Source organism: Haliotis rufescens, unplaced genomic scaffold, assembly GCF_023055435.1.
Source record: "Haliotis rufescens isolate VD_foot unplaced genomic scaffold, xgHalRufe1.0.p SCAF_10, whole genome shotgun sequence".
Lineage (NCBI taxonomy): Eukaryota > Metazoa > Mollusca > Gastropoda > Lepetellida > Haliotidae > Haliotis > Haliotis rufescens.
In genome coordinates, this window is record NW_025963780.1 from 40066161 (window position 1) to 40089279 (window position 23119).

Below are 23119 nucleotides of genomic sequence, written 5' to 3' on the forward strand. Positions count from 1 at the left end.
TCTGCCCTGGTATACCCACAGAGACAAGCATGGGGTACTGGGGACCTACTCTACCCTTGTATACCCACAGAGAGAAGCATGGGGTACTGGGGACCTACTCTGCCCTGGTATACCCACAGAGAGAAGCATGGGGTACTGGGGACCTACTCTGTCCTGGTATACCCACACAGAGACAAGCATGGGGTACTGGGGACCTACTCTGTCCTGGTATACCCACAGAGAGACAAGCATGGGGTCCTGGGGACCTACTCTGTCCTGCTATACCCACACAGAGACAAGCATGGGGTACTGGGGACCTACTCTGTCCTGGTATAGCCACACAGAGACAAGCATGGGGTACTGAGGACCTTCTCTGTTCCAGTATACCCACACAGAGACAAGCATGGGGTACTGGGGACCTACTCTGTCCTGGTATACCCACATAGAGACAAGCATGGGGTACTGGGGACCTACTCTGACCTGGTATACCCACACAGAGACAAGCATGGGGTACTGGGGACCTTCTCTGTCCTGGTATACCCACACAGAGACAAGCATGGGGTACTGGGGACCTACTCTGTCCTGGTATACCCACACAGAGACAAGCATGGAGTAAAGGGGGACCTACTCTGTCCTTGTATACCCACACAGAGACAAGCATGGGGTACTGGGGACCTACTCTGTCCTGGTATACCCACAGAGACAAGCATGGGGTACTGGGGACCTACTCTGTCCTGGTATACCCACACAGAGACAAGCATGGGGTACTGGGGACCTACTCTGTCCTGGTATACCCACACAGAGACAAGCATGGGGTACTGGGGACCTACTCTGTCCCGGTATACCCACACAGAGACAAGCATGGGGTACTGGGGACCTACTCTGTCCTGGTATACCCACAGAGAGAAGCATGGGGTACTGGGGACCTACTCTGTCCTGGTATACCTACAGAGACAAGCATGGGGTACTGGGGACCTACTCTGTCCTGGTATACCCACACAGAGACAAGCATGGGGTACTGGGGACCTACTCTGTCCTGGAATACCCACACAGAGAGAAGCATGGGGTACTGGGGACCTACTCTGCCCTGGAATACCCACAGAGACAAGCATGGGGCACTGGGCACCTACTCTGTCCTGGAATACCCACACAGAGACAAGCATGGGGTACTGGGGACCTACTCTGTCCTGCTATGCCCACAGAGAGACAAGCATGGGGTCCTGGGGACCTACTCTGTCCTGCTATACCCACACAGAGACAAGCATGGGGTACTGGGGACCTACTCTGTCCTGGTATACCCACAGAGACAAGCATGGGGTACTGGGGACCTACTCTGTCCTGGTATAGCCACACAGAGACAAGCATGGGGTACTGAGGACCTTCTCTGTTCCAGTATACCCACACAGAGACAAGCATGGGGTACTGGGGACCTACTCTGTCCTGGTATACCCACATAGAGACAGGCAAGGGGTACTGGGGACCTACTCTGTCCTGGTATACCCACATAGAGACAAGCATGGGGTACTGGGGACCTACTCTGACCTGGTATACCCACACAGAGACAAGCATGGGGTACTGGGGACCTTCTCTGTCCTGGTATACCCACACAGAGACAAGCATGGGGTACTGGGGACCTACTCTGTCCTGGTATACCCACACAGAGACAAGCATGGAGTAAAGGGGGACCTACTCTGTCCATGTATACCCACACAGAGACAAGCATGGGGTACTGGGGACCTACTCTGTCCTGGTATACCCACAGAGACAAGCATGGGGTACTGGGGACCTACTCTGTCCTGGTATACCCACACAGAGACAAGCATGGGGTACTGGGGACCTACTCTGTCCTGGTATACCCACACAGAGACAAGCATGGGGTACTGGGAACCTACTCTGCCCTGGAATACCAACACAGAGACAAGCATGGGGTACTGGGGACCTACTCTGTCCTGGTATACCCACAGAGACAAGCATGGGGTACTGGGGACCTACTCTGTCCTGGTATACCCACACAGAGACAAGCATGGGGTACTGGGGACCTACTCTGACCTTGTATACCCACACAGAGACAAGCATGGGGTACTGGGGACCTACTCTGTCCTGGTATACCCACAGAGACAAGCATGGGGTACTGGGGACCTACTCTGTCCTGGAATATCCACACAGAGACAAGCATGTGGTACTGGGGGACCTACTCTGTCCTGGAATACCCACACAGAGACAAGCATGGGGTACTGGGGACCTACTCTGCCCTGGAATACCCACAGAGAGAAGCATGGGGTACTGGGAACCTACTCTGCCCTGGAATACCCACACAGAGACAAGCATGGGGTACTGGGAACCTACTCTGCCCTGGAATACCCACACAGAGACAAGCATGGGGTACTGGGGACCTTTTCTGTCCTGGAATCCCTACAGGGACAAGCATGGGGTACTGGGGACCTATTCTGTCCTGGTATACCCACAGAGACAAGCATGGGGTACTGGGGACCTACTCTGCCCTGGAATACCCACACAGAGACAAGCATGGGGTACTGGGGACCTACTCTACCCTTGTATACCCACAGAGACAAGCATGGGGTACTGGGGACCTACTCTGCCCTGGTACACCCACACAGAGACAAGCATGGGGTACTGGGGACCTACTCTACCCTTGTATACCCACAGAGACAAGCATGGGGTACTGGGGACCTACTCTACCCTCGTATACCCACAGAGACAAGCATGGGGTACTGGGGGCCTACTCTGCCCTGGTACACCCACACAGAGACAAGCTTGGGGTACTGGGGACCTACTCTGCCCTGGTATACCCATACAGAGACAAGCATGGGGTACAGGGGACCTACTCTGTCCTGGTATACCCACACAGAGACAAGCATGGGTTACTGGGGACCTACTCTGTCTTGGTATACCCACACAGAGACAAGCATGGGGTACTTGGGACCTACTCTGTCCTGGAATACCCACACAGAGACAAGCATGGGGTACTGGGGACCTACTCTGTCCTGGTATACCCACACAGAGACAAGCATGGGGTACTGGGGACCTACTCTGTCCTTGTATACCCACACAGAGACAAGCATGGGGTACTGGGGACCTACTCTGTCCTGGAATACCCACACAGAGACAAGCATGGGGTACTGGGGACCTACTCTGTCCTGGTATACCCACACAGAGACAAGCATGGGGTACTGGGGACCTACTCTGTCCTTGTATACCCACACAGAGACAAGCATGGGGTACTGGGGACCTACTCTGTCCTTGTATACCCACACAGAGACAAGCATGGGGTACTGGGGACCTACTCTGTCCTGGTATACCCACACAGAGACAAGCATGGGGTACTGGGGACCTGTTCTGTCCTGGTATACCCACACAGAGACAAGCATGGGGTACTGGGGACCTGTTCTGTCCTGGTATACCCACACAGAGTGAAGCATGGGGTACAGGGGACCTACTCTGCCCTGGTATACCCACACAGAGACAAGCATGGGGTACTGGGGACCTGTTCTGTCAGTGCATGAGGAGACAAGCATGGGGTACTGGGGACCTACTCTACCCTGGTATACCCACACAGAGACAAGCATGGGGTACTGGGGACCTACTCTGCCCTGGTATACCCACACAGAGACAAGCATGGGGTACTGGGGACCTACTCTGTCCTGGTATACCCACACAGAGACAAGCATGGGGTACTGGGGACCTGTTCTGTCATTGCATGAGGAGACAAGCATGTGTACTGCAGATATTCTCTACCTCAGAATCCCCACTGAGACATCACCCAGGGGGTACTTGAGATCTACCGGTATTCTGTTCCAAATGAGAGAGAACATGGGGAACTTGGAACCTGTTCATCCACAAATCCTTTGGGTTATGGAAATGAAGACACATACATATCTGATGACAGTTCTTTCTCATGACTCCATAGCAGTCCTATTCCTGTGTATTGGGTACATCCATCATGCTTCTGAAAGAAGCTGCACCTGAAACACAGAACAAGGCCATTATGAGTGAGTGAGTGAGTGAGATGGGTTTAACACTGAAGTATATGAGTCGTATGACACAAAGTCAGCTTTATGTAGGAGTAAAGCTTGAAGTGATGTGGATCTTAGATGTTTACTACTGTGATAAACCCAAAAGAACTGGAATTGAAAAGATAAAGCAAGAAACATATTTTAGGGCGATTTTACCAGGATTCAAACTCATGACAACAGGTTTGTGGCATGTTTATGGGATGTATCTGTGCACAAAGAATTGTACCTTTAAGGGCAAGTAAAGGGGAAAAAATGATTGCGGTTTTCCTAGACAGATTTAATCAATTCATGAGAGAGAGAAATCATAATAATCGTAGAAAGTATTTAAATGTCCAAGGGGAAGTGCTGAAATCACAAGCTCCGTATTCGGATTCTAAAACAAATGTATTTGCAAGCTACCTGCACTTCAACTGTTTTCATTGGCTGATAGGTTTGGCATGTTTATCTATCTTGTGATTCTCAGCAACTATGCACATACTGTTTCTGCTATTTCTGTTAATCCAACAAAAATAACAACATTGCATTATAGCATACGTTGCTAAATGTGTGAAATGACCTTTGATCTTGACATTGTTAATAATTAAAATAACAATTAAGCGGTAACTAGCGTTCTATAGCGTACTAACATCTTGTTTGAGAAATAAAACACTATTGCCCTCTGCCACACAATCCACACAATTTATGCCTGTCAGGGATTAATCCCCTGAGTATACAACTGAAGGCATCGTCAGTGTTGTTACCAAGGTGACATAAGGTGTGGACACAGTAATCAAATGGATGAGGAGACTGAAAAAAGATGTAACTGGGCAGCAGTCAGATCGTCATGTTTGTTGAAATCGCACAGGACATCAACGCAGGGAACCCGTTTTAACCCCAGTAAGGGGAATCCCCTCAGTGGCAGAATCTTTCGTTTTGGGGATGATATGGGCTGTCATTTTTTATCGTCTGTTTTACACTATTTCCGTTTTTCAAATTTTATTTTGGTGAAGTATTTGCAAAGTTTCTATGTTGACTTTACTTGCCTTTGCCCTTACTTGCCATTTACTGGAACAACCATGCCTCAATGGTACATATGTGTTCCCTCTTCAGCAACCCATGCTTGCCGTAAAAGGCGACTATGCTTGTCGTGAAAGGCGACTTAACAGGATCGGGTGGTCAGACTCGCTGACTTGGTTGATGCATGTCATTGATCCCAATGCGTGGACCGATGCTCATGATATCAATCACTGGATTGTCTAGTCCAGAATCGATTATTTACAGACTGCCGTCATATAGCTGGAATATTACTGAGTGCGACGTAAAACAACAAACCAACCAACCAACATATGTGTTCCAAAAGAGCACCATTTTCATAGTATTTTCGTCATGGTAGAATGGAGATAAACTTGAGGTAAAGCGCTCAGATCTGAATTAGAATAAGGGGTACTTAATCTACAGTTAAACATACTGTGGAAACCTATTTGAGATACGGGTAGTTTTTCTGTTAGTTGTACTGAACAATCCAGCAGTGCGACGTCATGTTACTTCAACTGACCAATCAGCATTGAAAATCAACAAAATGCATGTGTGGGCACTAATAATTATGTTTTATCCTTTTTGTTTGCAAGACAGTCAATGTACATTGTGAACATTTCACTTCGACCGATATGCAAAATGCCTCTGACTGTGACCCTGATCGATAGTGTTAATGCAGCAAGAATCGCTCTGCTGGTGCCACTATTGAGCCATGCATTGTTTCTTTGTTCGACAATGTACTCTGATAATTGTGCAGAAATGCACTCAAGGAACACCAATTGTTGAGTGTTTTGAAGGTTTTTGAGGAGTGAATAACAAAATACATAAAATGTTAAAACATGTAACAATTACTTTGTATGTTAAGTAATGTCATTAAAACAACTCTAAAACACATATAGACTGAAGAATCTCTGTAGCTCACCTATATGAGTTCCTTCAAATTTGTATTATATAGTTTTCTTGAGGATAGTTAGAACACATAAGAAAGTTGTCTGCCAGTGTTTCAGGTGAACAATTGACATGCGTTTGCATGTGTTTGTAATAGGTCGGGTATTTAGCAAGACCTGCTCAGATGCCAATTTTTTGTTCCAAATCTGCAGAAAATGACAGTAAAAATGACCCAATTTGAATTAAACATTTCTTATTTCCTCAGAATTTACGAAAATATGAACAGCAAAAAATAATCAAGTTTTGAACAAATTCACCCAATTTTTCCCAAGTTTGCCTGCCAAAGAAACTTATTTTGGAATCCTTGATAAATCCCTGATTCAAGGTGCCACTGGTGGGGCAGGATACGCTCACCTTTTCTAAAACACCTGGGCCCACTTGCACAAAGCGATCTTAGCGCTAAGACTATTGTAAGCCTATGCTAAAGTATGGGAGTTAAGATCATCTTAGCGCTAAGATCGCTTTGTGCAAGTGGGCCCTGGTGTTCATTTAGTATTGTGATCCATAAAGAAATGCTTATGATAAAGTCGTAATCATACAACCAACTGCTTTTAGAAAAGATTTCTTATTATTATGGAATTAATATTGTCGCTTGAATTACATGCACTATCAGAAGTAGCTTTTCCCTCAATTCTCCAAAACTTTCCCACTAGAAATATATCCAGACCCGATTATAGTTACAGACCGCCACCATAAAGCAGGATTATTGCTGAGTGCAGCTTTAAACAACAACCAAAATCTGACTGCAAGTTCAAGGCCTTTTCAAGAATGTGTGAGCCTTGCCCTCTGTCCTGGGCTATCATTCAGTTTCTATGGGTTGTAGAAGAAAGTATGCCCTAGTATTTTCTACCTTGTACTTGAAACTGTTATTAACTGATGAGAAAGATGTCTGCATGGAAAATCAGGAGCAGGACCATTCATTCCCACCTTTAATCAGGAGCAGGACCAGTCATTCTCACCTTTAATCAGGAGCAGGACCATTATTCCTACCTCTAATCAGGAGCAGGACCATTCATTCCTACCTTTAATCAGGAGCAGGACCATTCATTCCCACCTTTAATCAGGAGCAGGACCATTCATTCCCACCTTTAATCAGGAGCAGGACCATTCATTCCCACCTTTAATCAGGAGCAGGACCATTCATTCCCACCTTTAATCAGGAGCAGGACCATTCATTCCCACCTTTAATCAGGAGCAGGACCATTCATTCCCTCCTTTAATCAGGAGCAGGACCATTCATTCCCACCTTTAATCAAGAGCAAGACCATTATTCCCACCTTTAATCAGGAGCAGGACCATTCATTCCTACCTCTAATCAGGAGCAGGACCATTCATTCCTACCTCTAATCAGGAGCAGGACCATTCATTCCCACCTTTAATCAGGAGCAGGACCATTCATTCCTACCTCTAATCAGGAGCAGGACCATTTATTCCTACCTCTAATCAGGAGCAGGACCATTCATTCCTACCTCTAATCAGGAGCAGGACCATTCATTCCTACCTCTAATCAGGAGCAGGACCATTCATTCCTACCTCTAATCAGGAGCAGGACCATTCATTCCTACCTCTAATCAGGAGCAGGACCATTCATTCCCACCTTTAATCAGGAGCAGGACCATTCATTCCTACCTCTAATCAGGAGCAGGACCATTATTCCTACCTGTAATCAGGAGCAGGACCATTCATTCCTACCTCTAATCAGGAGCAGGACCATTATTCCTACCTTTAATCAGGAGCAGGACCATTCATTCCCACCTCTAATCAGGAGCAGGTCCATTCATTCCCACCTTTAATCAGGAGCAGGACCATTCATTCCCACCTTTAATCAGGAGCAGGACCATTCATTCCCACCTTTAATCAGGAGCAGGACCATTCATTCCCACCTTTAATCAGGAGCAGGACCATTCATTCCTACCTCTAATCAGGAGCAGGACCATTCATTCCTACCTCTAATCAGGAGCAGGACCATTCATTCCCACCTTTAATCAGGAGCAGGACCATTCATTCCCACCTTTAATCAGGAGCAGGACCATTATTCCTACCTCTAATCAGGAGCAGGACCATTCATTCCTACCTCTAATCAGGAGCAGGACCATTATTCCTACCTCTAATCAGGAGCAGGACCATTCATTCCCACCTCTAATCAGGAGCAGGACCATTCATTCCCACCTCTAATCAGGAGCAGGACCATTCATTCTCATCTTTAGCCAATCAGAAGGCAGCTTTCTCGTGCTTTACGGCACTAATTTCAAATTGGCGACTATGCTTCGAAACATATTTTGACAATCACGCTTAAAAATTTGTAACCTGAACAAAAGAACTTTCTCGAATGGCTAATATATGGTCTAGAATGTATAGATTCAGTCGTTAAACCCGTAATTATCATTCGGAATACCCTGTTTTAAAGTTTTCGAGGCTGCATGATTAGAAATCACATTCCGACTGTCACTTTCATGATCTGGTAAGCGACGCCTTGATTGGTCGGCTGAAAGGTCGTTCTGACGTGACCCCTAATGGGATGTCCTCAGATCTTTGTTTAGCGGTAGCGAGAACTAAGATCTGATTTTAATGAGATTGAACCCATATTAAATATGGAAATGATGACATCATATGCACTTAGCAGAAATCTTAAGCAAAACCATTCCTATTCTACCAGATCTGGTGAGCTAAAGATTACACAACGATTAATGATCAGCAACAACAAAAATGCATTTCAATTACTAAATACCTTAGAAACAATACTCGACCATTTTGTCAAAGAATTGACGAGAAAAACAATATTGCCAGAGAAATGAACTAGGGACGTCATTGTTTGAAAATATTGAACTGGTTTTTTGTCTTACTGAAACTGGTTTGTATCTGATTAACTGTATGTTTTCATTGTATCAAAATATTCAAAACATCTACATTACCAGGTAAATTAGTTCAAACAGAGCAACTCACTCCACAATGACCAACTGACATTCATTACATCAGGTTCTGTTTTACATGTAATTATTAATCCTTATCACGTGTCACCTGAATGTGGGAGGAAAGCCAGAAATGATTGAGGTTTCAGACATTTTCTGAACCTCCTAGCATGGGTAACATGCTGACAAATTTAGAAACATAATCAAGGTGAACCAGGTTGGCTCCTATCTCGTTAAAATCAGATCTGAGTTCTTGCTATCGCTAATCAAAGATCTGAGGACATCCCATTACGACCTTTCATCCGACCAATCAAAGCGTTGCTTACCAGATCATGAAAGTGACAGTCGGAATGTTTTTTCTAACCATGCAGCCTCGAAAACATTAACACGGGGTATTCCGTCAAAATTATCATCTATCTCTCGCTTTCGTGGGATAAACATTTGAACGGAGGACGCATTGCACAGTACTTGGGAAGCACTGCTATACAATCTCAACCATATATTAGACATTCCGGAATGTTTGTTTGTTCAGTTTTCAAAATTTTAATCAAGAACTGTGTCAACATATTATTTAAGCATAGTCTGAAATGGAAGTCGCCAGGTTGAAACTATAGCTCGAGAAAGCTGCTTTCTAATTGGCTGATGCGACTTCTTGTTTGTCGTTTCAGTGGTCGGTCAAAGTTTGCGAAAGGTTGTTCTGACGTGACCCATAATGGGATGTCCTCAGATCTTTGTTTTGCGGCAGCGAGAACCTAGATCTGATTTTAATAAGATTGGGTTGGCTCACATGGGTTCTCTGGCATGCCAAAGGGATGCAACTCTGCACAGCTAATTGCAGTGCCTTTGATGAGTAGGCCACCTGTGCCCTGAATTTATGATGAATCAAATTGATGCATATGAAAGTGAGTGAGTGATGTTTTACGCCACTTTTAGCAATATTCCAGCAACATCATGACGAGTGACAAAAGAAAAAGGCTTCACATATTGTACCCATGTGGGGATTCAAACACAGGACTTTGGTGTGAAGAACGAATGCTTGAACCACTTGGCTACCTCGACGTCCCCGGTTATGAAAGATGTGCGAGAGCATAAACGAAGCTTGTCATTCTGATTCCAAGAAATGTGTGCCTTATTTGGAAGATATAAAATGAATGAAAACTGCCTCACTTTCATGACTTCAGTGTTCATTCTACATAACATCAAGTCTACTGTGCAACCAGGGTTAACACTGGTCACCTGTCTATGCATTAGATTTAGAAAATATGTACACAGTGAACTATGGTTATAACTAATTCTCCTTTTTGTTGAAGCCTCGGTGGCTGAGTGGGTTAGATAGCTGACTTTGTGTGTTGGCGATTAGGAGCCTGACTCTGGCAGATTGTGTTCGAATCCCGGACAGGACTCAACCCCCAAAAAGTACGAGAAACTGTACTTTACTCAGAAAGTGTTATCCCAAATATAACATCTGTTACATTATTACGGTCATAAGCATATATTGTATATACAACATATATACATCATACATACAGCAAATGCCAAGGATGAAAAAACCAACAGTTTGTTATAAGGGTGTTCGTAATATATGTAATTTACTGTAGTTATTCATTATCTTTATTATTTCATTTATTTTACAATCTCTATGACAAAGACAGGTGATGAAGGAATAAATTATGAGCAAAAAAATCTTGTTTTATTTTCAACAATGTGAGATGTCCCGATCCGTCTTACAGCGATGAGGTTGTTGTTGAAAACCATCATTATGGGATTTACATCATTCAGTGTATTTTTATGACCATTTTATAATAAATAGAACTGATCGTAACAATATCAATATTAAAAGTTTCATAAAAGAAACTGGAAATGATCTTTAATTATAATTAGAATTATGAATACCGGTTCGTAATGTAACCAGTTGTGTGTAATCGTGACAGTTCAAGTATGTACTGTAGACAAGGAGGAGACACTGCTGTGGACTACATGGTGATGATCAATACATAGGCATTGTAATTAACATGCTGTCAGGAGAATCGCTGGAGTACGAAGAGCATTGTTTTCCCAGGGGTTTAAGCATTTATCATTTCAAGCTTGTACACCAGTTCAAGAGAGCCAAACTTGCATGTCGTATCATCTACCGTAATTGTTTTCATAAATGCTACATTGAAAAACAAAAAATGATATTTCAACCTCCTTGCACATGATGGTTACTTTCAGTAGTTAAGAACAAGACAGTTTGTGAAGTTTCTGCATCTGATAAACTCGATTTTCTAAAAGAAAAAGGAAAGTTTGACCGATTCCAAACAAATACAGTGACAATAATGGAAGCGTGATATATGTGACAGACATCACTTCGATTCATAACTGCATTTTTTTTATCCTCGATATCTCCAAGGCCAACAGGGGTGGTTGGGTAGCCTAGTGGTTAAAGCTTTCGCTCATCACGCTGAAGACCCGGGTTCAATTCCCGACATGGGAACAATGTGTGAAGCCCATTTCTGGTGTCCCCCCGCCGTGATATTGCTGGAATATTGCTAAAAGCGGCGTAAAACCATACTCACTCACTCACTCACTCTTATCCTCTCACTTATCTGAGTGACAGTTTGCAACCGATATCGTTCTGCTAATCTGTCCTGGGCTGGAGTTGTGGCCCTTTGGCGTCCAGAGCCGCATCGATCTTCAGCGTGATGTGTTTGTTGCTATCAGGCCCACAACCTGCTGAAACCGTACTCACTCACTCACTCACTCACTCCAGGGCCACCAACCCTTGGATCAATTCCCATAGGTCTCAGGATCATGAACATTTTACAGACCATTCAAATACGGGCAAGGGACTTGCCACTGCCAGTTTTAATAAACACAAAGACACCCTTTCCATCACAGCGATCCTTGATAGCTGTCTTTTCCATATCAGTAAAATATTTTCAATGTTGAATTTCTCATAGACGATCCTAATCATTGGGACTGGTTGCCATGTTGTTGATTTCGTCAACCCAACATTGACGCTGGTTTTTAACTCACATTCTGATTGGTTCGTTACTACTGAGTAGCATAGCAAATCAAACTGGTTAATGAAAAACAAGGGTGGGTTATTTGAGGACGCGAAATGTGACCCCTAGAGATTTAGTGGATGGCATTTTTTTTTAATTCTTGTTTGTCTCCCTATGAGTGAGTGAGTGAGTATGGTTTTACGCCGCTTTTAGCAATATTCAAGCAATATCACGGCGGGGTACACCAGAAATGGGCTTCACACATTGTACCCATGTCGGGAATCGAACCCGGGTCTTCGGCATGACGAGCGAACGCTTTAACCACTAGGCTACCCGACCGCCCTTGTCTCCCTTTGAGCACCTGAACACATTCTCTTTTTTCTTTGTTTTTCCCCATCTGCATCTTGATTTTAAAAACAAATTTCCATAAAACAAGTAAATAATCTCTGGCCTTAATGATAGCAAATTAATTCGGAATAATAAAGTTGAAATTTCAAAAAATTAATTTAAGACCACCTACATTAAATTAAATGATAAAAAAGAAAAGGACAAAAAGAGTTTGAATATTTAGGAGATAAACATACTGTGTTTTCAATATAGAGCTAGGTTACCTGTAGATTTAACTGCGCTAAATTGAATTTGGAACTGAACGCGTAGCGTGAGGTTTTCAAATGTTAAATTTAGTGTGTGTTTCCACACATCCTTTGAATATTGTAGTAACTGCAACTTTGCATTTTGTAACCTGTAATTGTGGATATAATTATTATATTTAAATATGCCTACTGACAATGACTGAAAAAAGTTCTTTTCTATGAATATTAGCTTCTGCAAAGTAATTTCCAAATTCATGGTAGAATATCAGTTATCAATACATATTTAAATAAAAAATCATCAGTGTTGCACATAGTATCCAATCAAAAGAGGAGTTTTTAAAGAATTACGGTAATTACAAGTCAAGCGCTAGTACATGTACATCAAAGGTATTGATTACAGGTGGTAAGAAATACATAACAACCACAGAGACAATATTAGTGTGTTACACTCTCCACCATGGTTGTGACCAGCCTGTTCTGACGGGGAATAGCAGGATTCAGAATCTCTCTGATGAAAGATCTCTGCGATGAAGATCTGTGTATTATTTTGGACATTCTGGTGTCTTAACAAACCCGGGCACATAGGTAAGTACCGACACACCATCATTAGAAGTATTGTGATGCCCAAAACAGTCATCATCAGTCATAGTAATCATCTTCATTATCATCATCACTGTGATGCATCATCATCTTCATCATCATCATCATCACAGTATTCTTCATCATCATCATCATAGTAATCTTCATCATCATCATCATCATAGTATTCTTCATCATCATCATCATCATAATAATCTTCATCATCATCATCATCATCATAGTAATCTTCATCATCATCATAGTATTCTTCATCATCATCATCATAGTAATCTTCATCATCATCATAGTATTCTTCATCATCATCATCATCATCATAGTATTCTTCATCATCATCATCATAGTAATCTTCATCATCATCATAGTAATCTTCATCATCATCATCATCATAGTAATCTTTATCATCATCATCATAGTATTCTTCATCATCATCATCATCATCATAGTAATCTTCATCATCATCATAGTAATCTTCATCATCATCATCATAGTATTCTTCATCATCATCATAGAAATCTTTATCATCATCATCATAGTATTCTTCATCATCATCATCATCATCATAGTAATCTTCATCATCATCATAGTAATCTTCATCATCATCATCATAGTATTTTTCATCATCATCATAGTAATCTTTATCATCATCATCATAGTAATCTTCATCATCATCATCATCATCATCATAGTATTCTTCATCATCATCATCATCATAGTAATATTCATCATCATCATCATAGTATTCTTCATCATCATCATAGTAATCTTCATCATCATCATAGTAATCTTCTTCATCATCATCATCATCATAGTAATCTTCATCATCATCATCATAGTAATCTTCTTCATCATCATCATCATCATTGTCAAAGTAATGATAATAATAATCATCATCATCATTGTCATAGTAATCATGTATGAACATCATAATCATCATAATCATCATCAAATTTATCATCACTGTGCCCCAATTATCACTCACTCACTCAGCAGGTGCATGTGTTGTTTATAATTCAGTGTTAAGTAGAGCAATCAAGACAGGAAACTTTAAAGTAACCACAGTGCCACAGATTCAGAAGCTCACCTTCATTCAGTGGAATATCATTTAGAGGTGGAGGATGTACAAACCATTTATTTTGGGTAAAAGACATAACAGGCAGAAAACGGATATATGTTTATACAACACTCATGAAAATATAACCTTTCCCCTGTCACTCAATGAAAGAAACAAGATATTTCACTCGGCACATGGTTGGTTGGTTTGTTATTTCACGCCGCACTCAGCAGTATTCCAGCTATATGACCATAGTCTGTAAATAATCGGGTCTAGACCAGACAATCCAGTGATTGACATCATGAACATCGATCCACGCAATTGGGATCGATGACATGCATCAACCAAGTCAGCAAGCCTGACCACCCGATCCCGTTTGTCGCCTTTTACGCCAAGCATAGTCGCCTTTTACGGTTGCTGAAGACCTATTCTACCCCGGACCTTCACGGGTCCTCGGCACATGGAATATCCTATTTATAATATACATTTTGTGTAGTTGTCTACCGAAAAATTTAATTATGTCATAACAAATGTAAAACCTTGAAACATAAATTCTCCCTACCTAGCACACAGGGACGTTCACCATCCCTTGTTATTGCAATTTAAAAAGTAGCTCTGTGTTAAAAACATCTTAAAAAATCAAAAGTAACAAAAAATACCTGTGGTCAATAAAATTCTTTAACATACATTTGGATATGCTTATATACAAAGTCAACTTTAACAAATAATATTCTTGAAAACTAGGAGACCACTGTTGGAAGTGAAAGAATACACGCTTTTCTAGACTCAAGTAACAAAAATGGCGCTTTGCGAAACGAACAGTCTCGATCGACAAGTTAAATGTGAAATTAACAGTTTATAACAAAATATATTCGAGAGAATAACAAAGGACAAGAAGTGATATTTACTCCATAAATGGCCATCTGTCATTATTTTGCCTTGTCAATGTGGAACTAAAGTAAAAAGGACGTCAACAGTTTATGTACGGGCTTGACATCTATGATAAAGGGAGACAATATAAGGGGAGGTAAGTCTTGTATGATAATAGTTCCGTAAAAGTGTTATGTTCACAGCAGTGAAATATGAAGTGTTATGTTCACTGCAGTGAAATATGAAGTGTTATGTTCACTGCAGTGGAAATATTGTGTTATGTTCGCTGCAGTGAGATATCAAATGCTATGTTCACTGCAGTGAAATATGAAGGGTTATGTTCACTGCAGTGGAAATATTGTGTTATGTTCGCTGCAGTGAGATATCAAATGTTATGTTCACTGCAGTGAGATATCAAGTGTTATATATGTTCACTGCAGTGAGATATGAAGTGTTGTGTTCACTGCAGTGGATATCAAGTGTTATGTTCACAGCAGTGAGATATCAAGTGTTATATATGTTCACTGCAGTGAAATATCAAGTGTTATGTTCACTGCAGTGGAAATATTGTGTTTTGTTCGCTGCAGTGAGATATCAAATGTTATGTTCACTGCAGTGAAATATGAAGGGTTATGTTCACTGCAGTGGTAATATCGTGTTTTGTTCACTGCAGTGAGATATCAAGTGTTATGTTCACTGCAGTGAAATATCAAGTGTTTTGTTCACTGCAGTGAGATATCAAGTGTTATGTTCACTGCAGTGAAATATCAAGAATTATGTTCACTGCAGTGAAATATCAAATGTTATGTTCACTGCAATGAAAATATCACTTTTCTCAACTTCAGAAAACTCAGTCTCCTCACACTGAAGTATATAATAAAGCTCGGTATTATTTGACAGTCAACCAGTTTCACTGCATTTCAATTTATTTTCATCAATTTTTGTGTTGTTTAACGCAGCACTCGTTGATAATAATTACGATACGAGTACCGTATTTTCTTGAGTATAGTGCGCAAAATATTGAACCCGCTAGAGGGGGGTGCGCATTATACATGGGTGCGCACTATACTCAAGAAAATACGGTAATGATCATAATTACTATAATGATAATATGATGGTTATGATGACAACAACTATACAAAATCAACTTGAAATTTACGAGACTGCTGTTAGAAGCAAAAGAATACACGCTGGTCAAATAATAAATTGTGATGAGTTAAATAAAAAATGTACTGTTTATGATGAAAATAGAGAGTAACAAACGTGAAGGAGTGATATTTACTCCAAGAATGATCATGTGTCATTATTTTGCATAGGTTGCTGGGGACCTATTCTTACGACTAGCATAGGTTGCTGGGGACCTATTCTTACGACCAGCATAGGTTGCTGGGGACCTATTCTTACGACCAGCATAGGTTGCTGGGGACCTATTCTTACGACCAGCATAGGTTGCTGGGGACCTATTCTTACGACCAGCATAGGTTGCTGGGGACCTATTCTTACGACCAGCATAGGTTGCTGGGGACCTATTCTTACGACTAGCACAGGTTGCTGGGGACCTATTCTTAAGACCAGCATAGGTTGCTGGTGACCTATTCTAACTCAGAATCCCCACAGGGGAGTCTCCCTTTGAAAAAATACTTCTCAAACTCTTTTTGTTACCTACACAATACAGGATTCTGGGGATGAGTTTCACAGCTGCTAGGATTGGGTTACGTAGAGAATGATTTCCCATGTGTATTCCCATATTGTTACATCAATACCTGCACCTCATGACACGGGACAGATGATACACATACTTAGTGCAGTGTTGTCAGTAATCGACAGTCAAGTTTAAATACAGTTGTCAGCCAAACTATCCTTGGCTGAGAGATGCCTTGTTGTACGAGGGGTGATTGATAAGTTCTGAAACTCACATAGAAAGACTTGACCTAAAGACATTAAAATGATAAATTTCAATATAATTCCCTTCCACATTGATACACTTTGGCAACGATGTTGGAGGGATTTGATCCCAGTTTTATAGAAGTCCTACTCTTGAACGTCCCCGTGGTCCCTTGTATGGTGGCTTAACTTTGGTTGCTTGTCATCTCTAGCCAATTTTTATAATGTATTGTTCCGAAAAGTCACATTTTTATGGTAACATACTAGTTTTTAAATCTATACCTGTGATAATCTGATGCTTTTACTGCCCTTTGTCGACAGATTTTAATGTCTATATTTATGTATTATTACTGTACAACTTGATTTAGTCACGATATGGCTGAATTATTGTGGATGTGACTTTAAATCTTAACTCACTCACTCACTCACTCACTGTCCAAAATGTTCTCCACAGCTGGTATGACATCATGGTTCAAATCAAAATGGTCTGACAGAGACAGATTAGGAGAGTAGACTCAAGAGCTTAAAGCCCCACACTTGTAGCTATGGCAATGACTGATTTGTGCACTGGTGCATTGTCCTGATGGAACAGCACATCTTTTGTCAGTTTCCCACATGTCTTGGTCTTAATTTCATCCCATATTTGCCTCAAGAGTGCAGCTACCATGGTCCTTTCATTGTCCCGTCTTTTGGAAGATAGTCCAGCTTGATGACAGTTTGGCATCACTAAACATGAAGGCCGTAACCTTTTGAGATGGTGGGACAGTCTTTGCCTCCTTTGGTGGTGGTGCTGTCAAATGCTTCCAATGTTTTGACTGTTGTTTGGACTCAGACAGGAAGTGGTAAACCCAGGTTTCATCCATAGTCACAAATTGTTGCAAGAATCTTCTGGATCAGCTTCAAACAGAGCTTGATTATCATAAGACATGTTGTGCCTGGTGAGTCTTTTATCATATGTAAGAAGCTTTGGAACCTAACAAGCTGATACTTTCTTCATTGCCAAAGTTTCTTTGATACATCCAAGTCATATCATAGTCCCTTTTAACACATCTTCATGAAGGTTTAGCTGTCTGGGCCTTGGATGTTTTTTAGAGAGACTCATCTGATATGGTGATCAGGCTTTGTGACTTGATTGCATTTCATCATACCCTGACTGCTGAGATGTTGCTCATGATGTCAATCACTGGTTTGGGCACAGACCTGAGTATGTACAGGCTGCTGTCATAGTGCTGGAATATTGCTTGAATATTGTTACCTGTGGTGTTAAACTACACACTAACACATCATTGATCACACTGACTATTAGTCATATTTTCTACTTTCAGGAGAAGTGCATGCATCTCTGCCTGCCTTCACACCGCTGGAGGGTAAGTTACAAATGGAACTGTGTTTGCATTACATACAGAATGGTAACACTCCCTTGCAGGACACACAAGTAACTCAAGTTGGCACTAACATATCCCCTACATGCCCTCAAGCTAAACCTTTATAAGACATACACATATATAGAGGATATAATGTGAATGTTCATGTCATACTATGATTAATACGAGTGTCTAAATACCGGAATTTAGGCATGAGTGTCGTAAACATAGTATGACAAAAAACATTAATATAATGTTCTATTTATTACCGAAGAAGTGTTTACCTATATTTTAGTGTTTACCTATATTTTAGTGTTTACCTATATTTAGTGTTTACCTATGTTTTAGTGTTTACCTATATTTTAGTGTTTACCTATATTTTAGTGTTTACCTATATTTAGTGTTTACCTATGTTTTAGTGTTTACCTATATTTTAGTGTTTACCTATATTTTAGTGTTTACCTATACTTTAGAGTTAACCTATATTTTAGTGTTTACCTATATTTAGTGTTTACCTATATTTTAGTGTTTACCTATATTTTAGAGTTAACCTATATTTTAGTGTTTACCTATATTTAGTGTTTACCTATGTTTTAGTGTTTACCTCTATTTTAGTGTTTATATATATTTTAGTGTTTACCTATATTTTAGAGTTTACCTATGAGGACAGCAAGTCACGTCACAATAAGATTTGACTGACATCAACAATGCCATTCGGATGACTGAAACAATACACTGTTGTCTCGTGTTGTGATATCACCCCTGGGTACATAAGATTTTTATGAACCCTGACATGTTTGCCCTCGTAGGTAATAATGATTCAAAGATATGATATACACTGCATACATTTGATATGTTCCAGGCCACAATAAATTAATTACTAATTAATTGTAATTGTAAGGTGTAATTCATTAAGAATGACTGTTGGTTAGACTATTTATTTGATCATCAAGTAATTAAAAAACGAAAATATATGGCACTGCTCTTTATCTGGTACTTGGGTACGTTTAAATGATGTGAAGTGGGGCGGCTGGTAGTAAGTAATATATCTTGACCTTAACTAGGCTCCTTACCTGACAAATGTGTCGTGGATATTCTGAAGCAAAGGTGAGGTGAAATGGGATTTAATGTCGCGTCCAAAATCATTGCACTTATATAGCGAAGTGCATGCAAGCGTGTGTGTGGCTGCTTGTACTAGTCCGGACTGATGCCGATTTTATACCCCACTCAGACACAGTATACTGACTCAGAGCCGACCAGTCCTTGTTTTAGCCCATTAACGCTGAGCGTCAGGCAGGGTAACAACAAGTACCATCTTTTAATGTCTTTTGGTATAACGCGGCAAGGGATGCTCCACCATGAGACCACAGAGATGGTCCACAAGTAAAGACAGTTGAGTGGAGCTGTTGCTGTAATCAGCAATAATCCATATTGGAATTAAAAATGTCCAATTCTTTTTTATATAGTTAGAACTAATATTATGGCTTTGTAAATTTGACTTTTACTTCACAAAGAGGAAGGGGCTGAAATGCTTCTTAGATTAACATTATTGGATTGAATGCAGTGTTAAGATACCATTCACTGTTGAACAAGCAAATTGATAATGTGCCAATTTGCCTGCCAAGGGAACCAAGTTTGGAATCCTAGATATATCCCTGCTTAGCCACATCACACATACATATACCGTATTCGACATTATCACATAATAAGCGCCCTTGGGGCTCTCAAAATTAGAAAAAGGGGGCTCTCATTAGAATATTATTTTGGTGAAAAATACAGAATTGAAAGATAAATTTCGTGGTTTATGCAGACAGCCTGAAATGTTTATATACGACAGATATATTTTCCCAGAATTTGATCGCCCATAATTAAGGGTGCATATAACACACGAGTGCGTATTATATGCGAATAAATAAGTCTTGTGTACATTGATCAACAATGATCAATAGGAAGGGGTGCTAATTGGGATTGTTCACTAGCCAATATATTTAGAGCAAATATTGCCGTGGGCGCTTATTAGAACAGGGCGCTTATTATGTCGAATATGGTACATTAGTCTATCGTACAGATCCTGAAACAAATATATCCAATTCAACCCATGCAAGTCTATAAGAGTTGGCAAGTGTAGTATGTTGCAGTTTCAGGAGGGTCTCTGGTCTTCATTTTATTATTTTTTATTAACACCATTTAACCACTGTCTTCTCTGAAAAATAGAATCAATTTATAGACATGTTAGCCTTGGTCGATGACATTGTTTAGTCCTCCTATTCCCAAATCAAATATCCATCTAAATTATTCTTCCAATGCAGTGATATTTTTATTACACTTGGTAATCACTTCATTTCAGTCGTGTTTGAAGACTGTTCAGCATCCTCATTAGATGTGGTGTTTTTGATTCGTTCTCAAATTGGGGCAGCAGAACCTGACCTTACAGAAACACTTCTGACCCACATCCTCCAGGAAGCCAGCATTGACGATGGGAAGGTGAGAGTCGCACTCATCACATTTGATATGAACATGAATATAGAGTTCTCCCTGAATACCTATTCCAACAGAGAGGCCATCATCAGCGCCATCGGTGCCGTCCAGTATCAGACTGGAACCATCACCAATATCGCTCTGGGTTTGTGGGCTGTGAGACAGGTGTTTGTGGAGGCAGCAGGAGACAGGCCAGATGTTCCCAATGTTGCCATCCTCATCACTGACTCGGCATCAAATGCTATGTCATCGATGACCATCACAATGGCTGATGGGATCAAGGCAGGTGGTACACGTATCTTTGTCATTGGAGTCCAAGATGCAGATGTGGTGGAGATTGAAGCCATTGCCTCCACCCCATCTTCCCTCAACTGCATGAAGGGCCAACATCTCAGTGAGCTGCAGAGGATGAAGGATTACGTCTTCAGAACCATGTGTACAGGTAAGTCACACCTTTGCTTGGCAGATTCAAATATCTGCTCATCAGGAAACTGCATCTTCCTGAGGCAAGGGAGTTAACTGACTGTAAAAGTCCAGTTTCCACCATTGCCGAACTAGGCTGGAATTTCTGGCTCGATCGTAGCGCAACCAGTGGCAATTACGAGTTATGACCCTTCTGTGTCACTTCTGTTGATCAGGGGTGGTCAGGTAGCCTAGTGGTTAAAGTGTTAGCTCGTCACGCTGAAGACCCGGGTTCGATTCCTGACATGGGTACAATGTGTAGAGCCCATTTCTGGTGTCCTCTGCCGTGATATTGCTGGAATATTTCTAATATTCCCATCAACTTTCAATAAGCTTTCATTCATGTACACTTTGTTCTTGAGTTATTATGTAAGCCTAAAACATCACTATAATGTTGCAATACAAATGATTTTTTTCAGGAATCTATTATTCAACATTAACAACACACTCAGCGTCAAATGTAGCTTTGTCATCCACGACACCTGAAACAACAACCACTACAGCTGAAACCATTACTACAGAAGACACAACCACCACTACGACACCTGGAACAACAACCACTACAGCTGAAACCATTACTACAGATGACACAACCACCAAGACGCCGGCAACAACAACCACTACAGCTGAAACCATTACTACAGGAGACACAACCACCATGATGCCGGCAACAAGAACCACTACAGCTGAAACCATTACTACAGGAGACACAACCACCACGGCGCCGGCAGCAACAACCACTACAGCTGAAACCATTACTACAGAAGACACAACCACCATGACGCCGGCAACAACAACAACTACAGTTGAGACCATTACTACAGAAGACACAACCACCACGACGCCTGAAACAACAACCACTACAGCTGAAACCATTACTACAGAAGACACAACCACCACGACGCCGGTAACAACAACCACTACAGCTGAAACCATTACTACAGAAGACACAACCACCACGACGCCGGCAACAACAACCACTACAGCTGAAACCATTACTACAGAAGACACAACCACCACCACGATACCTGGAACAACAACGACTACAGCTGAAACCATTACTACAGAAGACACAACCACCACGATGCCAGAAACAACAGATGACACAACCACCACTACAACAGATGACACAACCACCGCAGCAGATGACACAACCACCACTACAACAGATGACACAACCACCGCAGCAGATGACACAACCACCACGATACCTGGAACAACAACCACTACAGCTGAAACCATTACTACAGAAGACACAACCACCACCACGCCGGCAACAACAACCACTACAGCTGAAACCATTACTACAGAAGACGCAACCACCACGGCGCCGGCAACAACAACCACTACAGCTGAAACCATTACTACAGAAGACACAACCACCACCACGCCGGGAACAACATCCACTACAGCTGAAACCATTACTACAGAAGACACAACCCCCATGACGCCGGCAACAACAACCACTACAGCTGAAACCATTACTACAGAAGACACAACCACCATGACGCCAGCAACAACAACCACTACAGCTGAAACCATTACTACAGAAGACACAACCACCATGACGCCAGCAACACCAACAACTACAGCTGAGACCATTACTACAGAAGACACAACCACCACGATGCCGGAAACAACAGATGACACAACCACCACTACAGATGACACAAACACTGCAGCAGATGACACAACCACCACTACAACAGATGACACAACCACCGCAGCAGATGACACAACCACCGCAGCAGATGACACAACCATATCCACAACAGATGACACAACCACCGCAGCAGATGACACAACCACCGCAGCAGATGACACAACCACCGCAGCAGATGACACAACCATATCCACAACAGATGACATCAACACACCAGATGACACAACCACAACAGATGACACAACCACTACAACAGATGACACTACCATCACAACAGATGACACAA

At 41.7% G+C, this 23119-nt stretch overlaps 1 protein-coding gene across 1 annotated transcript in view; it reads right to left on the reverse strand.

Annotated features, from left to right (window-relative positions):
• Nucleotides 1-3641: 3641 nt before the first annotated feature.
• Nucleotides 3642-23119, reverse strand: part of LOC125377408 — a 50379-nt gene continuing 30901 nt past the window's right edge. Inside the window, exon 6 of the mRNA XM_048390551.1 lies at nt 3642-3962. Coding sequence (XP_048246508.1) covers nt 3939-3962 — 24 coding nt within the window. The 3' untranslated portion in view covers nt 3642-3938. The remainder of the gene's footprint in view (nt 3963-23119) is intronic.